This window comes from Nerophis ophidion, linkage group LG25, assembly GCF_033978795.1.
Source record: "Nerophis ophidion isolate RoL-2023_Sa linkage group LG25, RoL_Noph_v1.0, whole genome shotgun sequence".
In the NCBI taxonomy this organism is placed as follows: Eukaryota; Metazoa; Chordata; class Actinopteri; order Syngnathiformes; family Syngnathidae; genus Nerophis; species Nerophis ophidion.
The window spans coordinates 34,448,172-34,468,697 of record NC_084635.1 but is presented as its reverse complement, the minus strand read 5'-3'; the positions used below and the strand labels follow the sequence as shown (position 1 = coordinate 34,468,697).

General features: G+C 34.7%; 1 protein-coding gene across 2 annotated transcripts in view; it reads right to left on the bottom strand.

Moving 5' to 3' along the window:
- Positions 1-2,022: 2,022 nt before the first annotated feature.
- Positions 2,023-20,526, bottom strand: part of LOC133542864 (general transcription factor IIF subunit 2-like) — a 45,258-nt gene continuing 26,754 nt past the window's right edge. The window contains exons 5-9 of one of the 2 annotated variants that reach the window (XM_061887077.1): positions 15,461-15,520; positions 10,710-10,791; positions 10,338-10,437; positions 8,464-8,607; positions 2,023-2,304 (exon numbers count right to left, since the gene is read on the bottom strand). In XM_061887077.1, the coding sequence (XP_061743061.1) occupies positions 2,182-2,304; positions 8,464-8,607; positions 10,338-10,437; positions 10,710-10,791; positions 15,461-15,520 (509 nt within the window). In that variant the 3' untranslated portion in view covers positions 2,023-2,181. The remainder of the gene's footprint in view (positions 2,305-8,463; positions 8,608-10,337; positions 10,438-10,709; positions 10,792-15,460; positions 15,521-20,526) is intronic. The other variant, XM_061887078.1, reaches the window with a different exon arrangement.

The following is a 20,526-nucleotide window of genomic DNA, read 5'->3' as shown; positions in this document are numbered from 1 at the left end:
ATAAAATAATTGTCGGCATTAATAGATTGATGAGTTAACTCGTAATTAACGCATTAATTTGCCCACCCCTATAATTTACATACAATTATGTTGTGCTAAAATGTCTAAACTGTCAATAATATTAACGTGCAAATGAAAGCTACTTAAGTCATATTTTTTGCGCTTAAGAAACTGACTTTAGCTTCACTTTCTGTTTGATATTGCCATTACAGCCCAAAGGTGAAACATTTATTTGGCTAGAGTCGGTGTATAAAGAGTATGGCCTATTTAGGTTCAGGTGATTTCCTCAATGATTAGTCAAAAGCAGGCCTGGGCAATTATTTTGACTCGGGGGCCCAAATTTTGAGAAAAATATCTGTCTGGGGGCCAGTAAACCTATCTATCTATCTACAGAGGTGGGTAGAGTAGCCAGATATTGTACTCAAGTAAGAGTACTGTTACTTTAGAGATGTATTAGTCAAGTAAAAGTAAGGAGTAGTCACCCCAATATTTACTTGAGTAAAAGTATAAAGCCCTGCGATGAGGTGGCGACTTGTCCAGAGTGTAAGCTGCCTTCCGCTCGATTGTAGCCGAGATAGGCCCCAGCGCCCCCTGCGACTCCAAAGGGAATAAGCGGTAGAAATGGATGGAGGGATGGATAAAAGTAAAAAGTACTGTATGTTGTGAAAAAACTACTCAAGTACTGAGTAACTGATGAGTAACCTGTTGGTTTAATGATGACGGCAACAAGTAATGCACAAAAACATAAAAATAGCAATGAACAAATTCAGAGCCAGGAATATCTCTTAAGCAACTAAAACAATAATATATATTAAATAATATATATTTGGTTTTACATTGTATTGAGAAAAAAAATTGAAAACGAATTTTACCTTTGCAACCTCATTATACTATTGGCTAAGTTTTATATTCATAAAAGTAAGTTTCTCAATACTCGACCTGTTTTTTGTGCCTTCAAAAAAGATTTAGAACTCTACATTAAAACACTCTACCTCTAACGAGCAAAAGGCTGTGAAAACGATGATGCTGTGTTCCAAATTTAAGTTATTTACTGAGATGGAGTGAACCTATGGCTTTGCACTTTCTTTATTTTATATATATATTTTTTGGCATTCATGTTTATAAATGTAGAAATTTATAAATAAAGGTTTATAAAAAAAAAAGTGCAGTTAATCATGTGACCACCTTGCTCTGTTTGATTGGTGAAACAGAATCAAATGTCACCAGTGACTGCATTTGATTGGTGAAACGCAGGCATGTGATGGATCCAAATTTAAGTTATTTACTGAGATGGAGTGAGCCTATGGCTTTGCACTTTCTTTATTATATATATATATTTTTTGGCATTCTATTTTAGTTACTTTGAATTTACAACCCCCTGGTGCTGTTTTGTATGGTTTTTATACTGTTTTGTACTGTTTTTGTACTTACTTTGATTAATATTTTCAACTGTTTGTAAATGTTGAAATTTATAAATGAAAGTTTATAAAAAAGTGCAGTTAATCATGTGACCGCCTGGCTCTGCTTGATTGGTGAAACAGAGTCAAACGTCACCAGTGACTGCATTTGATTGGTGAAATGCAGGCATGTGACAGATCCTACTTTGAGGGTCTGTCTGACAAACCAAAACAAACAAAGCGTGCATTAATAGATCAATAATCAGTAGCGAGTAGCGAGCTGAATGTGGATAAATGGAGCGGAGTAAAAGTAGTGTTTCTTCTCTATAAATATACTCAAGTAAAAGTAAAAGTATGTTGCATTAAAACTACTCTTAGAAGAACAATTTATCCCAAAAGTTACTGAAGTAGATGAAACAGAGTAAATGTAGCGTGTTACTACCCACCTCTGGAAATAAGACGTGTGTACATACAAAACCTTTTGAAGTCAGCCTATGAAAAATGGCAGCCAAACCCAAAGTGATGTTTATATTATTGTTCACCGTAATAAAGTGAAATCAAAATGTATTGATTTATTCTAACATTTCAGCAATGGTTGAAAAGATGGAATAAAAAGCTGAAAAACTGCAGCAAACTAAACATTTATTGGTCCTGGTGCATGAATTATTGGATGTCAACATGTTACATTCTGATTGATTGGCGGTCAGACTTGAGAAGAATGTAAAAAGCAGCTTGTCCAGTCAAGTCAAAACCAGATGAGATGTTTAATGTTGTAAAGTCTTCTTTAATCATCTGTCTTTTCCTCACCTTGGTAATGTCGATACTCGGGCTTTAGCTCCCAGGTGTTCTTATGTGTTCCCTTCACGTTGTAGATGCCAATGTCACGCAGAATCTCCTTCAAATAAATCTGTGAGGAGAAAATAAATATTCACATCTTGACGCAACTAAGTCAAGATCATTGCAGGCTTGTAGGAAAAAGTCCATATTTACTCAGCACTCGACCTATCGAGTCAACTTTTTCAGCTGACTGACAAAATGTGTTTTGGTCTTGGAAAAGTCACCTCGTAAACTTACTTCCTTTACTTTCATCAGTTGCCATGGCGATGATGAAGGTAAACATGGAACAGTATTTACAAAGTTGACTGTGCATCTCATACCATTCAGTCAGGGCAGTAAGTTGTATTGCAATACTTACATACACTCATTTATCAAGTTGTATTGTAATACTTACATACACTCATTTATCAAGTTGTATTATAATACTTACATACACTCATTTATTAAGTTGTATTGTAATACTTACATACACTCATTTATCAAGTTGTATTGTAATACTTACATACACTCATTTATCAAGTTGTATTGTAATACTTACATACACTAATTTATTAAGTTGTATTGTAATACTTACATAAACTCATTTATCAAGTTGTATTGCAATATTTACATACACTCATATATCAAGTTGTATAGTAATACTTACATACACTCATATATCAAGTTGTATAGTAATACTTACATACACTCATTTATCAAGTTGCATTGTAATACATATATACACTCATTTATTAAGTTGTATTGTAATACCTATATACACTCATTTATTAAGTTGTATTATAATACTTGTATACTCTCATTTATGAAGTTGTAATACTTACACTCATTTATCAAGTTGAATTGTAATACTTACATACACTTTTTTATCAAGTTGTATTGTAATACTTACATATACTCATTTATTAAGTTGTATTGTAATACTTACACTCATTTATCAAGTTGTATTGTAATACTTACATACACTCATTTATCAAGTTGTATTGTAATACTTACATACACTCATTTATCAAGTTGTATTGTAATACTTACGTACACTCATTTATCAAGTTGTATTGTAATACTTACATACACTCATTTATCAAGTTGTATTGTAATACTTACATACACTCATTTATCAAGTTGTATTGTAATACTTACGTACACTCATTTATGAAGTTGTATTGTAATACTTACATACATTCATTTATCAAGTTGTATTGTAATACTTACTTACACTCATTTATCAAGTTGTATTGTAATACTTACGTACACTCATTTATCAAGTTGTATTGTAATACTTACATACACTCATTTATCAAGTTGAATTGTAATACTTACATTCACTCATCAAGTTGTATTGTAATACTTAACATACACTCATTTATCAAGTTGTATTGTAATACTTACATACACTCATTTATCAAGTTGTATTGTAATACTTACATACACTCATTTATCAAGGTGTATTATATTACTTACACTCATTTATCAAGTTGAATTGAAATACTTACATACTCTCATTTATTAAGTTGTATTGTAATACTTATATACACTCATTTATCAAGTTGAATTGTAATACTTACATACACTCATTTATCAAGGTGTATTATATTACTTACACTCATTTATCAAGTTGAATTGAAATACTTACATACTCTCATTTATTAAGTTGTATTGTAATACTTACATACACTCATTTATCAAGTTGTATTGTAATACTTACGTACACTCATTTATCAAGTTGTATTGTAATACTTACATACACTCATTTATCAAGTTGTATTGTAATACTTACATACACTCATTTATCAAGTTGTATTGTAATACTTACGTACACTCATTTATGAAGTTGTATTGTAATACTTACATACATTCATTTATCAAGTTGTATTGTAATACTTACTTACACTCATTTATCAAGTTATATTGTAATACTTACGTACACTCATTTATCAAGTTGTATTGTAATACTTACATACACTCATTTATCAAGTTGAATTGTAATACTTACATTCACTCATCAAGTTGTATTGTAATACTTAACATACACTCATTTATCAAGTTGTATTGTAATACTTACATACACTCATTTATCAAGTTGTATTGTAATACTTACATACACTCATTTATCAAGGTGTATTATATTACTTACACTCATTTATCAAGTTGAATTGAAATACTTACATACTCTCATTTATTAAGTTGTATTGTAATACTTATATACACTCATTTATCAAGTTGAATTGTAATACTTACATACACTCATTTATCAAGTTGAATTGTAATACTTACATACAATGCAACTTGATACATGAGTGTATGTAAGTATTAAAATACAACTTGATTAGTGTATGTAAGTATTACAATGCAACTTGATAAATGAGTGTATGTAAGTATTACAATTCAACTTGATACATGAGTGTATGTAAGTAATACAATACAACTTGATGAGTGTATGTAAGTATTACAATGCAACTTGATAAATGAATGTAATACTTACATACACTCATTTATCAAGTTGTATTGTAATACTTACATACACTCATTTATCAAGTTGTATTGTAATACTTACATACACTCATTTATCAAGTTGTATTGTAATACTTACGTACACTCATTTATGAAGTTGTATTGTAATACTTACATACATTCATTTATCAAGTTGTATTGTAATACTTACTTACACTCATTTATCAAGTTGTATTGTAATACTTACGTACACTCATTTATCAAGTTGTATTGTAATACTTACATACACTCATTTATCAAGTTGAATTGTAATACTTACATTCACTCATCAAGTTGTATTGTAATACTTAACATACACTCATTTATCAAGTTGTATTGTAATACTTACATACACTCATTTATCAAGTTGTATTGTAATACTTACATACACTCATTTATCAAGGTGTATTATATTACTTACACTCATTTATCAAGTTGAATTGTAATACTTACATACTCTCATTTATTAAGTTGTATTGTAATACTTATATACACTCATTTATCAAGTTGAATTGTAATACTTACATACACTCATTTATCAAGTTGAATTGTAATACTTACATACAATGCAACTTGATACATGAGTGTATGTAAGTATTAAAATACAACTTGATTAGTGTATGTAAGTATTACAATGCAACTTGATAAATGAGTGTATGTAAGTATTACAATTCAACTTGATACATGAGTGTATGTAAGTAATACAATACAACTTGATGAGTGTATGTAAGTATTACAATGCAACTTGATAAATGAGTGTAATACTTACATACACTCATTTATCAAGTTGTATTGTAATACTTACATACACTCATTTATCAAGTTGTATTGTAATACTTACATACACTCATGTATCAAGTTGAATTGTAATACTTACATACAATGCAACTTGATACATGAGTGTATGTAAGTATTACAATACAACTTGAGTGTATGTAAGTATTACAATGCAACTTGATAAATGAGTGTATGTAAGTATTACAATACAACTTGATGAGTGTATGTAAGTATTACAATGCAACTTGATAAATGAGTGTAATACTTACATACACTCATCAAGTTGTATTGTAATACTTACATACACTCATGTATAAAGTTGTATTGTAATACTTACATACACTCATGTATAAAGTTGTATTGTAATACTTACATACACTCATTTATCAAGTTGTATAGTAATACTTACATACACTAATTTATCAAGTTGTATTGTAATACTTACATACACTCATTTATGAAGTTGTATTGTAATACTTACATACACTAATTTATCAAGTTGTATTGTAATACTTACATACACTCATTTATCAAGTTGAATTGTAATACTTACATTCACTCATCAAGTTGTATTGTAATACTTAACATACACTAATTTATCAAGTTGTATTGTAATACTTACATACACTCATTTATCAAGTTGTATTGTAAGACTTACATACACTCATTTATCAAGTCAGCCCTTTGAGACACTAGTGATTTAGGGCTATATAAGTAAACATAGATTGATTGATTGGAGTTGTATTGTAAGACTTACATACACTCATTTATCAAGTTGAATTGTAATACTTACATACACTCATTTATCAAGTTGTATTGTAATACTTACATACACTCATTTATCAAGTTGAATTGTAATACTTACATACAATGCAACTTGATAAATGAGTGTATGTAAGTATTACAATACAACTTGATGAGTGTATGTAAGTATTCGAATTCAACTTGATAATTGAGTGTATGTAAGTAATACAATACAACTTGATGAGTGTATGTAAGTATTACAATGCAACTTGATAAATGAGTGTAATACTTACATACACTCATCAAGTTGTATTGTAATACTTACATACACTCATGTATAAAGTTGTATTGTAATACTTACATACACTCATGTATAAAGTTGTATTGTAATACTTACATACACTCATTTATCAAGTTGTATAGTAATACTTACATACACTAATTTATCAAGTTGTATTGTAATACTTACATACACTCATTTATGAAGTTGTATTGTAATACTTACATACACTAATTTATCAAGTTGTATTGTAATACTTACATACACTCATTTATGAAGTTGTATTGTAATACTTACATACACTCATTTATCAAGGTGTATTATATTACTTACACTCATTTATCAAGTTGAATTGTGATACATGCTCTCATTTATCAAGTTGTATTGTAATACTTACATACACTCATTTATCAAGCTGCATTGTAATACTTACATACACTCATTTATCAAGTTGTATTGTAATACTTACATACACTCATTTATCAAGTTGTACAGTAATACTTACATACACTCATTTATCAAGTTGTATTGTAATACTTACATACTCTCATCTATCAAGTTGTATTGTAATACTTACATACACTCATTTATCAAGTTGTATAGTAATACTTACATACACTCATTTATCAAGTTGTATTGTAATACTTACATACTCTCATTTATCAAGTTGTATTGTAATACTTACATACACTCATTTATCAAGTTGTATAGTAATACTTACATACACTCATTTATTAAGTTGTATTGTAATACTTACATACACTCATTTATCAAGTTGTATTGTAATACTTACATACACTCATTTATCAAGTTGTATTGTAATACTTACATACACTCATTTATCAAGGTGTATTGTATTACTTACACTCATTTATCAAGTTGAATTGTAATACTTACATACTCTCATTTATTAAGTTGTATTGTAATACTTACATACACTCATTTATCAAGTTGAATTGTAATACTTACATACACTCATTTATCAAGTTGAATTGTAATACTTACATACAATTCAACTTGATACATGAGTGTATGTAAGTATTACAATACAACTTGATGAGTGTATGTAAGTATTACAATGCAACTTGATAAATGAGTGAATGTAAGTATTACAATTCAACTTGATAAATGAGTGTATGTAAGTATTACAATACAACTTGATGAGTGTATGTAAGTATTACAATGCAACTTGATAAATGAGTGTAATACTTACATATACTCATCAAGTCGTATTGTAATACTTACATACACTCATTTATCAAGTTGTATTGTAATACTTACAAACACTCATTTATCAAGTTGAATTGTAATACTTACATACAATGCAACTTGATAAATGAGTGTATGTATGTACGTATTACAATACAACTTGATGAGTGTATGTAAGTATTACAATGCAACTTGATAAATGAGTGTAATACTTACATACACTCATTTATCAAGTTGTATTGTAATACTTACATACACTCATCAAGTTGTATTGTAATACTTTGAGTCACTCATTTATCAAGTTGTATTGTAATACTTACACACATTTATTTATCAGACTTCAGTATCCTTTATGATAAATACTAACAATATTTTCATGATTGTGTACCTTTAACAACATTGATTTTAAAGTACCACTGAGTACATGGATTTTGAAGCACCATTGAGTACACTGATATTAATGTTATCTTTGAGTAAATTGGTTTTAAAGTACCATTGAGTACATTAATTTTAAATTACCATTGAGTACATTGATTTTAAAGTCCCACTGAGTACATTGAGATTTGATTTAAGTTTTCATGTTAAAATACGTAGTGTGTGAAGTGTTTCAAGAGCATAGGAAGTGTGTTGAGGGTTGTTAAATACTTTAAATGCACACAATAGTCTTATAAATCATGAAATAAAACATGAATTCCCCTGGTCCATGATAATGTTGGAGGTTGTTGGTCCTACCACAGGTTGTTTGGTGATGTCCACCAAGTCTTTGATGTTGTAGTACTGGTGCTTCTCAAAAGCAGAAAACAACATGTCCAACACGTGTTGCTTGTCAGCTCTCGCTCGCTTGCCCTCCTCCTTCTTTTTCCTCTCGTACTCCATCTAACACACAAAGCAGATAACTTCACATAAAGCTTGGTAACATTCATATTTCATACAAATATGCGGCCACACCCCACATTCAGTACCTGCTAGTACCATCTAATGTTTATTTAGTAGGAGAGTAGTATTGACCTTGCTGCTTTACTTCTTTTTTATACAAGGACATTTTTAAAAAATGAACATCCTAAAAAAAAAAAAGGGATAAATAGCTGTAAATATTTTTTGAAAAATGTTTTAAAGGGGTATAAATAAAATTGAGTGTTTGCGCCTCTCAGACCTCCACGAGTGAAACTAGTGAAAAGATTTAACGCGACTATGTAATAGTCCTTTTATTGTCCCAAGGCTTGAGATTTTACGTGGGACCGCTGCAGGCAGCACTTTGGACACCCCTGACTTTAATTGTTCTGCAAACTTGTGCATTCTTCTACTCTGCTCCCTTGGACTGGAGTGTGAGCTGCATGCTTTTCTCGTCATCGTTTCGTAAAATCTCGCACTCTTGCGCGTTTTTGATTACCGTATTTCCTTGAATTGCCGCCGGGTATATAGTATGCGCCTGTCTAGAATTACTGCCGGGTCAAACTCGTTTGGCAAAATAATTAGCGCATGCTTAGCATTACCGCTGGCTCAAACTCGTTTCGCAAAATATTATTTTTATTAGTGCATGTCTAGAATTTCCGCCGGGTCAAACTCGTCACGTCACTAGTGACACTTCACCTGTCATCATTTTCAAAATGGAGGAGGCTGATTTCAATCATTTGAAATCGCAAAAAGGGAAGAAGATTAAGAATTATTCAGTATGATTTAAGGTCCAAGCTATTGAATATGCTAAAAAGAACAGTAAGCAGCTATGTTTTATTAATATACCGTAGCTGTGTGTGTCAAATATGAGTCATTAAATGACTCCCGCCTCCTGGTGGTAGAGGGCGCTAGTGATCCTTCTTGCGACTACTCGGCTGCAGAAGAAGTGACAACAAGCAGCAAGAGTGAGCAGCGATCCTTTATTTTGTTCCTCTCGGTTGCACTTTTAACATGGAGGATTACATATCTAAGATAAAACAGTTTTCTAAACTGGACTTTCAATCGAAGCAGGAGGTAATAAAGGAAGATCTCCATCGAGACAGAGGGACTTTTAAAACTGAAGAAAGATAAGGAAGACTTCTATAAACAAGTTACCGATGCTTTTGATAAGAAGGAGCTGCGCATGAACTTAATTTATAAGTAAGACCATAATAATGTTTTTTTTTATAAAATGTGCTTTTCATGATGGTATCCTTACATCACACTCAAATTTATAAGCGCTGGCCTAAATTTACCGCATGCATTTGGTAAGTGCCGGAGTGAGAAGAGGTTTTAAAATAATTAGCGCATGCTTGCCTTTACCGCATGCCTTTTGGTAAACGCCGGAGTGAAAAAAAGGTTTTAAATTAATTAGCGCCCCGGTTGGCAATTCAAGGAAATACGTTACCTTTCCAATAACTCTGAAGAACCGCTTATCCTTTTCTTGATGTGTAGGATTCGTAAAGCCAAGAACAACACAAGCATTTTGCTTTTTTTCTAAAAGAAAGGCGCCTATAACCCATTGCGAACAACTAGCTTGACCACCCCACGTATTTATTGGGTGGGACGTGAAATCCCAGCAATATATAAATATAAATAAAGAGTATTGTATTCCAACACCTTTTCTTGCATGGTTCATGATGTGTGCAGTGAGAATATCAATCTGTTCTTACATTGTAGGCATGGTTCGCCACAGGTTTGTAGTTGTTGGTGACTGCTTTGGCCAACTGCTGCGAAAGCCGGATGGGCTTGGAGGACTCTTCAATTTGTAACCTGGAATACAATCACAACACATTTCTTCCATTTGAAATTCTACATGCACGTTTACATGACAACATGATCCCTGCAGTAGACATAAACATCAAAGGCTGGAATTGGGGGGGTTAAATCACCAAAATTATTCTCGTGCGCTCCACTCACCTCCCAGGAAATGGGTTAAATGCAGAGAGTAATTTCACCACACCTCGTGTGTGTGTGTGTGTGTGTGTGACTATCAGAGGTACTTTTTAATAAATAGTGTTAGGGAGAAGACATAAAGAACTCACCTCTTTAGCTTCATATAACTTTCACTAACAGCAGGCCGGCACTCTGCTCTCTGCACCACCAGTCCCTCCAAAGCTATTTTATCTGGGAATAAAAACAGAACCACAACTTAAGTCCCAACTCTAAAATTGCTATAAAATGACGTTTATGTGTATAAAAAAACCTTACTAAATTATATATTAGTGGCATTATTGAATATCTCAGTAAAGTCATTTCTTCTTCGTGGGGAAAGAGTCGTGTATTTTTTCCATTCTATTGTAGTCCGATTTAATACAACGTGGATAAAATCAAGTTCCTCCCACACACTTGCTGATCACAAGTTAATGATAGTACTTTATATATTGTATGTCCATCATCAGTGTACACAGTCAAACTACAAACCCCGTTTCCATATGAGTTGGGAAATTGTGTTAGATGTAAATATAAACAGAATACAATGATTTGCAAATCATTTTCAACCCATATTCAGTTGCAACAAAGACAACATATTTGATGTTCAAACTGATAAACATTTTTTTTTTTCAAAAAATCATTAACTTTAGAATTTGATGCCAGCAACACGTGACAAAGAAATTGGAAAAAGTGGCAATATACACAGATAAAGTTGAGGAATGCTCATCAAACACTTATTTGGAACATCCCACAGGTGTGCAGGCTAATTGGGAACAGGTGGGTGCCATGATTGGGTATAAAAACAGCTTCCCAAAAAATGCTCAGTCTTTCACAAGAAAGGATGGGGCGAGGTACACCCCTTTGTCCACAACTGCGTGAGCAAATAGTCAAACAGTTTAAGAACAACCTTTCTCAAAGTGCAATTGCAAGAAATTTAGGGATTTAAACATCTACGCTCCATAATATCATCAAAAGGTTCTGAGAGTCTGGAGAAATCACTCCACGTAAGCGGCATGGCCGGAAACCAACATTGAATGACCGTGACCTTCCATCCCTCAGAAGGCACTGTATCAAAAACCGACATCAATCTCTAAAGGATATCACCACATGGGCTCAGGAACACTTCAGAAAACCACTGTCACGAAATACAGTACGTCGCTACATCTGTAAGTGCAAGTTATAACTCTACTATGCAAAGCGAAAGCCATTTATCAACAACATCCAGAAACGCCGCCGGCTTCTCTCGGCCTGAGATCATCTAAGATGGACAGATGCAAAGTGGAAAAGTGTTCTGTGGTCTGACGAGTCCACATTTCAAATTGTTTTTGGAAATATTCGACATTGTGTCATCCGGACCAAAGAGGAAGCAAACGATCCAGACTGTTATCGATGCAAAGTTGAAAAGCCAGCATCTGTGATGGTATGGGGGTGCATTAGTGCCAGAGGCATGGGTAACTTACACATCAGTGAAGGCACCATTAAAACAGGTTTTGGAACAACATATGCTGCCATCCAAGCGCCGTCTTTTTCATGGACGCCCCTGCTTATTTCAGCAAGACAATGCCAAGCCACATTCAGCACATGTTACAACAGTGTGGCTTTGTAAAAAAAGAGTGCGGGTACTTTCCGGGCCCGCTTGCAGTCCAGACCTGTCTCCCATGGAAAATGTGTGGCGCATTATGAAGCGTAAAATACGACAGCGGAGACCTCGGACTGTTGAACGACTGAAGCTCTACATAAAACAAGAATGGGAAAGAATTCCACTTTCAAAGCTTCAACAATTAGTTTCCTCAGTTCCCAAATGTTTATTAAGTGTTGTTAAAAGAAAAGGTGATGTAACACAGTGGTGAACATGCCCTTTCCCAACTACTTTGGCACGTGTTGCAGCCATGAAATTCTAAGTTAATTATTATTTGCAAAAAAAAAATAAAGTTTATGAGTTTGAACATCAAATATCTTGTCTTTGTAGTGCATTCAATTGAATATGGGTTGAAAATGATTTTCAAATCATTGTATTCCGTTTATATTTACATCTAACACAATTTCCCAAATCATAAGGAAACAGGATTTGTAAATAAATATGTATCTTCTATATCTATATCTATATATATATATATATAAGTGTTTCTATATACATCAATATATATATTTATATCTACTATATACATCAATATATAGCTTCTAAATACATCTATATATATTTCTAAACACATCAATATATATATCTTCTAAATACATCGATATGTATCTTCTATACATCAATATGTATCTTCTATATATCAATATGTATCTTCTATATATCAATATGTATCTTCTATATATCAATATGTATCTTCTATACAGCTACTGTATGCAAGTCTGAGTAATTACAGTACACTCAACTATGTGTAATCTTTGAATGTAGTTATCCCTCATTCATCGCGGTTAATTGGTTCCAGGCCAGACCATGGTAATCCGTGAAGTAGAATTATCAATAATAAATCAAATATTTTCATTGTTAGAGCATAAAAAAACATAACGTTTATAAACTTTTTAAATTATAGCCCTTTAACATTAAAAGAAGGACATATCATCACCTTCACACACACCTGATGTATTGGCTTTGAGTGTGTTCTACTGTAGATTACAGAACTCACTGGTAGCCTGGAGGATTCTCCAAGCGTAATTGCTATAGTTGTCACCCAGCCACTACAACACAACCACTACCTGGAAATACTGCATCACATCCTGGGTAATTCCTCTAAATTAGAACTGGGTTTCCATGTGCTGAAACCACGGGCATAAGTTTTCTGGGAAAAAACCTGGTCGACTTGATTGTCGTGGTAAAGATAGCGCTAAGATTAGCCGCCTTGTTGTTAGCATTGTTCACCTTTAACTCGGAAAAATAAGTCGTGCTGGGTGACTCTCTTTATCGACTGCCCCAACATAATAAGTAAGACTTCAATCAACACTTAATCAAGTACAAAATAAGTAGAATTTACCGCAATATTTGAGGTGTGGTGTGGTGAGAGACGACTGTAGTAATAAATATAGACATTTTTGGGCCCAAAATGTGACTTTAGTAACCCGAGTGATCCATGTAGGTCAGGGGTCACCAACCTTTTTGAAACCAAGAGCTACTTCTTGGGTACTGATTAATGCGAAGGGCCACCAGTTTGATACACACTTAAAATTTGCCAGAAAAAGCCAATTTGCTCAATTTACCTTTAATAAATAAATCTATATGTATAAAAAATGGGTATTTCTGTCCGTCATTCCGTCATACATTTTTTTTTACTTTTACGGAAGGTTTTCTGTACAGAATAAATGATGAAAAAAACACTTAATGGAACGGTTTAAAAGAGGAGAAAACAGGAAAAAAATGAAAATTAATTTTTGAAACATAGTTTAGCTTCAATTTCGACTCTTTAAAATTCAAAATTCAACCGAAAAAAATTGAGAAAAACTAGCTAGTTCGAATATATTTGAAAAAATTAAAAAAATTATTTATGGAACATCATTAGTAATTTTTCCTGATTAAGATTAAATTTTTAAATTTTGATGACATGTTTTAAATAGGTTAAAATCCAATCTGCACTTTGTTAGAATATACTGTATTTCCTTGAATTGCCACAGGGCATATAGTATGCGCCTGCCTTGAATTACTGCCGGGTCAACGCTTCCCAAAATAATTAGCGCATGCTTAGTATTACCGCCTGGTCAAACTTGTGACGTCCCCTGTCATCATTTTCAAAATGGAGGCTGATTTCAATACCGGTAATTTGAAATCACATAAAGTGAAGAAGATTAAGAGCTATTCAGTGGGATTTAAGGTCTAAGCTTACATCACACTCCAATTTTTACTGCATACCTTTGGTAAGTGCCGGAGTGAGAAGAGGTTTTAAAATAATTAGCGCATGCTTACTTTTACCGCATGTCTTTGGTAAGCGGAGGAGTGGGAAGAGGCTTTAGATTAATTAGCGCCCCGGCGGGAAGTCAAAGAAATACGGTATAACAAATTGGACCAAGCTATATTTCTAACAAAGACAAATCATTATTTCTTCTAGATTTTCAAGAACAAAAATTTTAAAATAAATTCAAAAGACTTTGAAATAAGATTTAAATTTGATTCTACAGATTTTCTAGATTTGCCAGAATAATTTTTTTTAATTTAAATCATGAGTTTGAAGAAATATTTCACAAATATTCTTTGTCGAAAAAACAGAAGCTAAAATGAAGAATTAAATTAAAATGTATGTATTATTATTTACAATAAAAAAATAAAATACTTTTCCATTGATTTAAATTGTCAGGAAAGAAGAGGAAGGAATTTAAAAGGTAAAAAAGTATATGTGTTTAAAAATCCCAAAATAATTTTAAATGTTGTATTTTTTCTCTAAAATTGTCTTTCTGAAAGTTATAAGAAGCAAAGTAAAAAAAAATAAATGAATGTATTTAAAAAAGTGAAGACCAAGTCTTTAAAATATTTTCTTGGATTTTCAAATTCTATTTGAGTTTTGTCTCTCACAATTAAAAATGTCGAGCAAATAGAGCCCAGCTTGCTAGTAAATAAATACAATTTAAAAAATCGAGGCAGCTCACTGGTAAGTGCTGCTATTTGAGCTATTTTTAGAACAGGCCAGCGGGCGACTCATCTGGTCCTTACGGGCGACCTGGTGCCCGCGCGTTGGTGACCCCTGCTGTAGGGTGTCTAGAAACTTTGCACAGAAATATTTGTTGCTTCAGGCTTTACATGAAGGTTAATGCCAACGTTCTGGACAACAAACAACACAGTAGTGATAATTCACAGATGACACTCATTTGATTGTGTAATTTTCGGCGATGCAGCTGAATCACCCGCTGGCAAAAATGGTGAACTCACCTGGACCAGCCCCTGCCCCTGAACCTGAGCTGCCACCATCAGATCTCTCTTCTGATTGGCCTACAGGGGGGGGAGGGAGGGATGGTAAAATAAAAATATGTGGATATATATGGGCAGGGGAAATGGATAAAGGAGGGGATCGAACAATCAGAGCCACACCCAGGGTTTAGTTGCACGCCAAATAAAAGTCACCTCTGCTGAGCACACCACAAGCACAAAGCCTCACACCACAAATTCATATTCTGCAGAAAAACGCTAAAATTACAATACATGCAAACACACATAACGATAGAAAAGTCCAATCAAGGTATTAAAATAGATTTCCACTAACAGTATTTTTTTAATAATCTCAGCTGGCAGCATGCCAGTTGTCTACATTTTACATGATGAACATGATTCAGAAATGCACGATTGCAAGCTCACCAGCACCCATAGCAAGAAACACCAGTGCACGCACACACACACACACACACACACACTCACACACACACTTTATTTCAAAGAAACACAACAACCATGCATGTGTGATGCTATTGCAAATCAGCAATAACAATATCAATAAGTATTGATTTGGTTTATTCCATAGTAGAAGTACAGTATTCTAAATGGGGCCAGTGTGTCTGATTTTGGGGAAAAAAACATGTATTTATTAATTTGTTTAACATTTTGTCATACAGGAAGGTAACATTTCACCGTCTCAGTGATTTAAGTTACACAAAACATTGACTACATGATTTGTTTTTAAAAATAGAAAATACAAAGTTAGCATTAATGTTAGTTTCCGCAGAGTTTGGTGAATATATGTCCATTTGTAGAAATGTTTGTTGGTTTATGTCAACTGTGTGCCATTAAATAATATTTGTTAAGGCTTTGCATAGGTTAATAACATCAGAATGCTAATTTTCGTTAGCCTGTCAAAGGGCTCGTCCATTGTATGTTAGCATTAAGCTAGTCAACATTTATCTTGTAAGTTGTATTTGGATTTTTTCAGTTTAAGCCAAACTGTATTGTTGATTTAACGTGATTCTTACATGTATGTGCACTTCACATGAATTTCAATGTATTTTTCTTGGTGTGCTTAGTGTTACAGTAACTTTATTGTGGAGACTAGCAATAAACAACCTCAAGTTTTTTCGTCTTTAAATTTAAAGAAATCTGCCAAACTACATTCCAACATTGTTTATGTATAATTATGTATAGCAATATAATATGTACAACAATTTTGGGGCGGTATAACTCGATTGGTAGAGCTATAGAACTTGAGAGTTCCAGGTTCGATGCCGCTTCCGCCATCCGAGTTTCTGCCGTTGTGTCCTTGGGCAAGACACTTTACCCACCTGCTCCCAGCGCCACCTACACTGGTATAAATGTAACTTAGATATTGGGTTTCACGATGTAAAGCGCTTTGAGTCACTAGAGAAAAGCGCTATATAAATATAATTCACTTCACTTTAGAGTTTAAAAAAACAAAATAAAATAATTATTCAATGTCAAATTGAAACCGCCCCCCACTGTCACAAATATATTGCTGCTCTACGGGAAACATTGTGACGTATTATTTTTGTAATTAGTAGTAGTTATTGTTCTGTATAAAAATAAGTCATAAAATAAATGTGACTTTACTCAGCAGACTAAAATATAATAATTGGCATAACAGCAGCAACAGAAGAGTGTCTCAAAAACTGGCGAACCAAAAATGAAAATTGAATGCTGACATTAAAGCATCTCAAACTGTGTGCAGTTTCTGGAGTACCTTTCTGCAAGGCTTTGGGTCCTAAGCAGTCCCATACTCACAAAGTTTATAAAAGACTACTAATTGTGAAACTAAATGACAACATTTAGAGACGTGATGTTTGTGAACGAATAGAGTCAAAAGGCTCTTTCAAGTGAACGACCGATTCATAGTCATGAGCCGTTTGTTAAGGAACTGTTTTTAAGCCAGGGACTGGACTGCTGTCACACCCATAGACATCTTCTAAGGCCGGGGTCGGCAACCCTCGGCTCTGGAGCCCCATGCTGCTCTTAAGCGCCGCCCTAGTGGCTCTCTGGAGCTTTTTCAAAAATGTATGAAAAATGGAAAAAGATCCATCCATCCATCCATCTACTTCCGCTTATCCGAGGTCAGGTCGCGGGGGCAGCAGCCTAAGCAGGGAAGCCCAGACTTCCCTTTCCCCAGCCACTTCGTCTAGCTCTTCCCGGGGGATCCCGAGGCGTTCCCAGGCCAGCCGGGAGACATAGTCTTCCCAACGTGTCCTGGGTCTTCCCCGTGGCCTCCTACCGGTTGGACGTGCCCTAAACACCTCCCTAGGGAGGCGTTCGGGGGGCATCCTGACCAGATGCCCGAACCACCTCATCTGGCTCCTCTCGATGTGGAGGAGCAGCGGCTTTACTTTGAGTTCCTCCCGGATGGCAGAGCTTCTCACCCTATCTCTAAGGGAGAGACCTGGAAACTCATTTGGGCCGCTTGTACCCGTGATCTTATCCTTTCGGTCATGACCCAAAGCTCATGACCATAGGTGAGGATGGGAACGTAGATCGACCGGTAAATTGAGAGCTTTGCCTTCCGGCTCAGCTCCTTCTTCACCACAACGGATCGGTACAACGTCCGCATTACTGAAGACGCCGCACCGATCCGCCTGTCGATCTCACGATCCACTCTTCCCTCACTCGTGAACAAGACTCCTAGGTACTTGAACTCCTCCACTTGGGGCAGGGTCTCCTCCCCAACCCGGAGATGGCACGAACCATGGACTCGGACTTGGAGGTGCTGATTCTCATTCCGGTCGCTTCACACTCGGCTGCAAACGGAAAAAGATGAGGGGCAAACATTTTTTTTGTTCTAATTTAGTTTCTTTGGGAGGACAAACATGACACAAACCTCCCTAATTGTTATAAAGCAAACTGTTTGTATTAAACATGCTTCACTGATTCAAGTATTTGGTGAGCGCCGTTTTGTCCTACTCATTTTGGCAGTCCTTGAACTCAGAATAGTTTGTTTACATGTATAACTTTCTCCGACTTTCAAAGACATGTTTTATGCCACTTTTTTTTCTGTCTCATTTTTTTCACCAAACTTTTAACGTTGTACGTAGATACACAAAGGTGAGTTTTGTTGATGTTATTGGCTTATGTGGAGTGCTAGTCAGATATACTTGGTCACCGCCTGACTGCAAGCTAATCGATGCTAACATGCTATTTAGGCTAGCGGTATGTACATATTGCATCATTATGCCTCATTTGTAGCTATATTTGAACTCATTTAGTTTCCTTTAAGTCCTCATAATTCAATTAATTTCTCATGACACACTATTGTTTTTGTATTTTTGGTCCAATATGGCTCTTTCAACATTTTGGGGTTGCTGACCCCTGTTCTATGGGTACGCAGCATGGAGCGCTACTGCCTACTGGCGCCGACGAGACGCGGGGCCGCCATCTTGGAGTGGTGATCCGCTCCACTCAGTGCAATTCACTTGGCAGGAGCAAAGAACTTTCAGCGCATTTCATTCATTTTACCTCAATGAATACCACTCATTTTCACGCGCTTTGTTGTCATACGTGTAGCTATGATAAAAGGACACATGATTTATTATTTCATAGTTTGTTTAACAGTAATAAAACATGCTATAAGTGACCGGACGTCCCAGATCAAAACTGGGAATATAATCCCAGAGAAAGGGGAAAAAAACGCTCAGCTATTTTTGCGTTAAAGAAACAATATGATTAGGTTATATATACACATGCGTATATCCTACATAAACAATGTACGAATACATTAGATATCTAAATATCTTATAGACTGTTTCTCTGTTGCTGCTGTCTTGACACTTTGTATTGATATTTTCTATTACATTCTTCCCTTAAATGATCATGTTTACAGTGATTGTTTTATATGTATTTTTTATGTACGTCGCTTTGGATAAAAGCATCTGCCAAATACTTCAACATAAACATATATAAACACCTGAGAGTCTTTCTATCAGCTAAAACCACCAATCAGTTTCACTGGATTCAGAATAAAACCAAATTCTTTCTTACCCAAACAATGTTAGTATTTGAATATTATTACTTGAAGCTCGACTAAATTTAGACTTGTATAATACTGTATAGCCACTGCCCATCTGATTGTGTAGTTTGCTAACATATATAACAGTGATTGGAGCACCTACTTGTTGGTCACAAAAAACATTCATGAAGTTTGCTTCTTTAATGAATTTATTATGGCTCTACTGATAATGTGAGCAAATGTGCTGGGTCAAAAGTATACATACAGCAATGTTAATATTTTCTTACATTGATTTAAATAGACTCCCTTTTTAGACCAGTTGATCTGCCGTTTCTTTTCTTTTTCTCCTATGTCCCACTCTCCCTTGTGGAGGGGGTCCGGTCCGATCCGGTGGCCATGTACTGCTTGCCTGTGTATCGGCTGGGGACATCTCTGCGCTGCTGATCCGCCTCCGCTTGGGATGGTTTCTTGCTGGCTCCGCTGTGAACGGGACTCTCGCTGCTGTGTTGGATCCGCTTTGGACTGGACTCTCGCGACTGTGTTGGATCCATTATGGATTGAACTTTCACAGTATTATGTTAGACCCGCTCGACATCCATTGCTTTCCTCCTCTCCAAGGTTCTCATAGTCAACATTGTCACCGACGGGTGTGAGTTTATGTGGGCCTACCGAGGATGTCGTAGTGGTTTGTGTTGTGGTTTGTGCAGCCCTTTGAGACACTAGTGATTTAGGGCTATATAAGTAAACATTGATTGATTGATTGATTGATTGATTGACATGTCCTTTGGCAAGTTTTACTGCAATAAGGTGCTTTTGGTAGCCATCCACCAGCTTCTGCTTACATTTTTGAACACTCCTCTTGACAAAATTGGTGCAGTTCAGCTAAAGTTGTTGGTTCTCATAGTCATCATTGTCACCGACGTCCCACTGGGTCATTATTGTCACCAATGTCCCACTGGGTGTGAGTTTTCCTTGCCCTTATGTGGGCCTACCGAGGATGTCGTGGTGGTCTGTGCAGCCCTTTGAGACACTAGTGATTTAGGGCTATATAAGTAAACATTGA